The following is a 6,269-nucleotide window of genomic DNA, read 5'->3' as shown; positions in this document are numbered from 1 at the left end:
CACAAATCAGTTTTCTCTTGACCATTAACTTGGTTCTCTCTACTGTGTGTCTTGATGAAGATTAAAGTTGTTATGAATGGCAACATACTTTGCACATTTATGACATGACACAAGTGTGTCGGAGAGGGTGATATATAGATAAAGTTGCAAAGAGAAGATTTATTGGCGCAGAGATGGCTTACATCAAAGGCTAGGTGTCTTATTGGAAACCATATCAGTAGAAGACAGAATCTGTGTTGTCTCTATCTTTTCTATTAACCTACATGTCTCCCTCTGTTTCTCAATTTTCTCTCTCCTTCCCTCTTTCTCTGCCTACATGAAGCTGACTCTGGACATCGATCATACTGCTGGACCGCTGACATCGTTGCTGTCCATTCTGCAACAACACACAGAGGCCAAAAGCTTGTCTATGGCCCCTTTCCTCATAAAAACATACAACACTAAGTCTGCAAGAGGACTGAACTTAACTAACACATTAGACAGGATGTCTAGGGTTGTGTAATATTTGTCTTTAGTCTGTGTTTTCCTATGTGTGTTGATTATGGGCAGGAACAGCAGCAGGTAAATAAGCAGCACCAGGACCAACATTCCCACAATTCGTCGTTTTCTATCAGCAGGAACTGAGATTGAAGCAGACAGGGCTTTAAGGGTTCCAGCCAGGAAGAATATGAGCAGTGGGAGGGGAAGGAGGGAAAATATGTACAACGGTATTAAAAACTCTCGACGACGCCAAAGTAAAGAACACAAGAAATAGAAAAGAGGAACAACCCAGACCAGGACACAGACCACCACGGAGATCTTGATGGTTCGTCTTAAACGGTACCACAGTGGCCAGGCGATGACCAAATACCTGTAATACAAGATGTAAGACACAGCTTCGGAATGATATAGTAATACAATGGTCAGACACAGAAGAAGCTACCCACATTCTGGAGAGACAGATACCTTTCCAGGGAGATGCACACCATGAAGGAAACACTGGCCGTCAGACTACAGCCATAAATGTGACTGGGTATTGGGTCTGTGTTCTGGTCCTCAGGTCGGGCCACCCAATCGATCCCTTTCACTTCTAAACAATCTACTTTCCTCTATGGTTTATTGTGGAATCCACCTGTCAGGTAAGTGCCTAGTTTATTTGCATTACCGTATTATATTTCAGATTGGAATGTTTTTTTTGAATTTCCTTTTATTCAGGCACCTATTACGTTTTTCTTTCCCCCTTATTTTGTCTTTTACAATTTATAAATCCTATTTCATAGTTCGTCTAATTTAATAGTTGGCTCCTTTAATTTTTCCTTCCTTTAAATCAATTAAAATGCCAACCAAAATATAAAAACAAATCCAAAGGTTTCTTTGGGTCAGAAATCCACTAATATCACTCAGTCATTTACCAAACTGTGACGCATAACATGACCATACATTAAATAATAGTAAATAATGAGTATGTGAAGAAGTTGATCCAAGTCCCTCTCAGACAGTGTTCTTTCCATCGACCTTGTTCGGGGGGAAAAGGAAAAAGTCCTCGTAGTCAAAGTTAAAAAAGGTTTGTCCTATCACTCTTTGCTGGACGTCAGTAACTCAACTTTCTCTCCTTTCCTTTTAAATATCTTTATTCCGACTCCGGTTTTGGCTCGCCACTCCAGGACCAACAGACCTCTCTCCAACAGAAGAAATGCTGGCTGATGACTCTCACAGGATCTCACGCTCCATGAAGACAAGTAGTAATAGTGTGTAAATAATGAAGCATATGACCATTACCTCGCATAGCAGGTAACTTTCCTAAAACACTCTACTTTCTAGAAGCTGCCTCACTACAGTGTCCTAGCAAAAAAATAGCTGAGTACACTCAATATTATTTTTAATATTTCATTTTTTGTCAGCCACAGCCTTGCCCAAAAAACTACTTCTTACTAAACGTCAGGTCAGAAAAATCATTTTTATCAATGATTTTATTATTAAGCATAATCTTGATTTTAGGTTTTTAACTGAAACCGGGTTAGACCATCATAACAGCGCTGCTGTTCTCATGGAGTCAGCTCTCCCTAACTTTAGTGTTATGAGTGAGAATAGAGTGAAAAAGAAAGGAGGTGGAGTCGCCTCTTTGTTTAATGACTCATTCCAACGTACGAAAATCTCAAAGACTTTTGCTTATTTTGAATATGTGGCTCTTCAGCTAAGGTCCTCCCCTCGAGGATATAATATTATAATGTAATAATATTTCTAAATATCTACAGGCCACCTAAATACTGTGCAACCTTCAGTGACTTCACTTCACTGCTGTCTATAATCTGTATTAACTTTGAATGTGTCATCATTGCAGCTAGCAGCTAGCAGCTAGCAGCTAACAGCGCGAGCTAACTACTGGCAGGATACAGACAGGGTGAGTGAATTTAAATGATGTCTGAGTTGAAAATGCATATTGTTGTCACATAAAGGCCCTTATCATGTTGCACAGATATTTAATTTGCATTTTGTGCCTGTTAAAAGGCAAGAAGGCGCTTTAAACCTACCCTGTTAACCGCTGTTTTAGCTGAGTGGAAGCTCGTACATGTAGCTGCAACTATTTTGTGTTGCATGTGCTAATTTGGGTCAGGTCTTTTTCATTCGAAAGTACATGCATATTTGTAGCATTCAAGATTAATGTAAAAATTGGCCACAATTCCCCTTTAATAACAAATCGAGTTCCGCTATGAACGTGCACACACATCTTCTTTTTAAATCACAAACAGGTCAGTGAAGGCACAGTCACAGCGGTAGCGGTAGCCGTCCTCTGTAACATACTCGTATAACAGAGTGCACAGACCAAAGCTCGGGACTGGTGTTGTGGAAGTTTCTGTTGCAGCAGAGTGTTTTTGAGAGTGAAACAAAAATAAGAGAGTTGAGAACTGAAACTAAGTTTGGTCTATGTATTTTATACATCAGTATATGTATAAAATAATAACATTGTCGGAAAACAGTTTCAGCAGCACAATGTGGAAAAATCTTCAACAAGGTATAAGATCCTTCCGAGCAGAAGTGAGTCCTGCTTATTAGGAAAGTCTCGTAGCAATCCACTTGAACTCAGTTTTTAGTGGTTTTAAGATAGAAATAGGTCTAACAACTTCAAATTCATATGAGACAGACTGTGTTGATCTTTGTCAGAAAGTCTTCAAAGGTCCAAGTGTGTAACTTTTATAATGGTTCATTCTCAAAATCTGTATAGCCCTTCACATAGTTGTCCTTTTTCATGAATGTTGACCACCACCATAGATTGCACGTATTCAAACTCAAAGTTTCAGGAGAAGGAGTCCTCTTCTTCACCCAGAAAAAGCCAAATTATAATGAAAATAACTGTGTGGTGCATGAGAGTTGATTGCGATACAATCTCAGCGCTAGATGGGAAAGTTCATACAATTTGGACCTTTAAACCATAGATTCCATTATGAAATGTGTGACAAGTTAACTCTTTTGCATATTGTCACGTAAAATAGACAGGATTTCAACTGCATTATCTTTAGGTTAAATCCTCCTGAAGTGAACTCAAGATCAATAAAACATAAACATCTAACAAAAGCATGCTATGAAAAAATGCCAAATGTAAAAGAATATGAATAAAATCTGGTGTTCATCAGTTCATCAGCAGCTCTGAGAAGATAAACTCAAACTCTAAAGAGATTTATTTTTAAGCTCTTTAGTGCCATCTTGTGGTAAATTATGAGAAAAGAATTACTTGATAAAACCGGTGAAAGCATTGAATATCGTTCTCATTCCCCCTCTCAGTTTAAGCTCATGGTATGACAGGTAAATACGTTGTGTTGACAAACCGTTTAGAGACTAAAATAAAAAATAAAATGGCAATTAGGTCAAAACTGAACCTTAAATTGTGAATGTTCTGAATGTGCAAAAAAAACAGGCCTTGACACAGCACTGCATGTATAATATATGCTGTATTTACAGTATTATGTGGGGTGTATTTATAAAAACGTATCCATAAGAAACATCTATTATGCCTTCAAAATAAAAGCAGGCAGCAGTGCATGCAACCAAGGCTACTCAGGACTGATTCACTATCAACATGGTGTGGAACACACACCAAAATAATAATTGATTCCCTTTTTAGTGTATTTAACGTCATTTAGAACGGCTATTTCTCGTTATAGTTCCACTATCGTTATTGTGACTATAACTGCCACTGTTCAACATTCCAACTGCTATACTGATTAGGAATGATATTTCTTTGTATCTGTAGCCTATCAGTGACTCTGTCCAAACCGGCATTGGCAGTTTTCCCCAACCAAGAGTCAGGATGTTTCTGAAGTTTTGGCCTAAAACGGAAGCTTTTCCTCACCACTGACACACCAAATGCTTGCTTGTGGGAAACTCTTAGGTCTTTGTTGGTTATAGAGAGTGGTGTTTACCTACTCTGTCGGTAAAGTGTCTTGAGATAACTCTTGTTAGGATTTAATACTAAAAATAAAATTGGAATTGAATTGAATTTAGAGGCCTCTCAGTTAGAAACTACATAGTGTTTGTTGGGTTTCATCTCAGCGTGCACAAAGCTACCATTGGACAGAGACGATATATCACCTGGCTGATGCCATGAAACAGCTGATCAGAAGCCTTCGTCCTGCATGTGGAAGTGAATTGGCTAGTCAAAGTGTTCATCATAACACATTTACAACAACATGTAAAAAACATCATATTTACTTGTCATTTCGCCTCAAAGGGACCTCATTCTCATCTCATCTCAGCCATATGAAGGTTTGGACCTGTGAGTGGATTGTAATGTTCACATTTGCCGCATATCAGTAGAGTATCAGAATTACTAATCAACCAATGTACAGATGATTTAGGTAGGTCAGAGATCTTCAACAGAGAGTCTTGGGGGGGGTGTCCTTAGAGTTGCTGCTGCCGGGGCCGCCAGATTATTGTTTCAATGGTGTAAAAATAACCACACACATCATTGATGATAGGCTTACAGGGAGCCATTAGGTAGCCAGATACAGTTAAGTGGAACAATTTATAGTGCCACATTTAACATTAAAACAGGAAGTATAAATATAGGAACATATCAAGCATCACTTCACTCTTAATTACACTTCATCGGCTCCACAATAACAACATCCTTGTCTCTCCCTCACATGTATTCTGTTTTTGGGGGTGTGGATTGGTGGCTGAAGGAATCTCAGGTCACCTCCTGGACGCTGCCAGTGCCCTTGAGCAAGGTACTCCAGCCCCCAACCGCTCAGGGTGCTGGTCCAGCTGGCAGCCCCCCCACTCTGACATCTCTCCATTTGTGCATGATTAGGTCCTGAGCATTTGTGTGTGTGTGTATTTCAGGCCTGTGTGTAGTGATGACTAACACTTTGCTTAGGACTAACACTAAGTACTTTGCTTTTGTTGATGGTGCAGAGCCCATAAAAACATTAATATTCAACATTAATTTGAAACAAACAATGACTACAGAAACAAACAACATCCATGTAACTAGCATTAAGGAAGAACCCAGAGGCTGTGTGGAGGAGTGCAGGATGTGCAGAGGACAGGATGTAGTATCAAGCAATGGTGCAATGTAACTCAGTACATGTACTCAAGCAGAAATGTTGAGGTACTTTTACTTCACTTGAGTCTTTTGTTTTCATGCCACTTTCTACTTCTACACCGCTACATTCCAGAGAGAAATGTTGTACTTTTTACTTTCCACTACCTTGATGGGACAGCTTCAGTACTTACACAGATTAAACACACAGAACACATGTAGTTTATAAGAACATTTACCTGATGACACTCACATGCTTTTACTTAAGTAACGTTTTCAATGCAGGACTTTTACTTGTAATAACAGAGTATTTTTTTACAGTGTGGTATTTGCACTGCACAAAACTCATGTAGTTTATAAAATATACTATTAACAATATATAAAACAGCTGAAATGATTGGCCAGTAAAACTCTTGGTTGATCGATGGAACTGTTCGGATCGTTTCTAAAATGTGAGGTTTTTTTCTGCATTGAGTACTTCGACTTTTAGTACTTTTCAGTACCTTTTCCTGATGACACTTCCATTTTTACTTAAGAAACCTTTTCAATGCAGGACTTTTACTTACGTAACAGATATTTTTTTACAGTGTGGTCGACTAAAGTCAAGGATCGTAGCCTAATACTTTTTCTCAAGGATGTGAAAACTTTTTCTGGTAGGCCTACTAAGATGATGTCAGACTCCGCGTGGTGAAGTGACACGCCGACTGAAACAGAAGGGTGTCATGTCACATAATTTGTCCCCCCCCCCCCC

At 39.0% G+C, this 6,269-nt stretch overlaps 1 protein-coding gene across 1 annotated transcript in view; it reads right to left on the bottom strand.

The window, feature by feature from the left end:
* Nucleotides 1-339: 339 nt before the first annotated feature.
* Nucleotides 340-6,269, bottom strand: part of LOC117960560 (ovarian cancer G-protein coupled receptor 1-like) — an 11,944-nt gene continuing 6,014 nt past the window's right edge. The window contains exons 2-3 of the mRNA XM_034898535.1: nucleotides 946-1,088; nucleotides 340-850 (exon numbers count right to left, since the gene is read on the bottom strand). Coding sequence (XP_034754426.1) covers nucleotides 340-850; nucleotides 946-1,088 — 654 coding nt within the window. The remainder of the gene's footprint in view (nucleotides 851-945; nucleotides 1,089-6,269) is intronic.

The sequence above is a fragment of the Etheostoma cragini genome, chromosome 17 (assembly GCF_013103735.1).
Source record: "Etheostoma cragini isolate CJK2018 chromosome 17, CSU_Ecrag_1.0, whole genome shotgun sequence".
In the NCBI taxonomy this organism is placed as follows: Eukaryota; Metazoa; Chordata; class Actinopteri; order Perciformes; family Percidae; genus Etheostoma; species Etheostoma cragini.
This window is presented reverse-complemented; position numbering and strand designations above follow the sequence as displayed.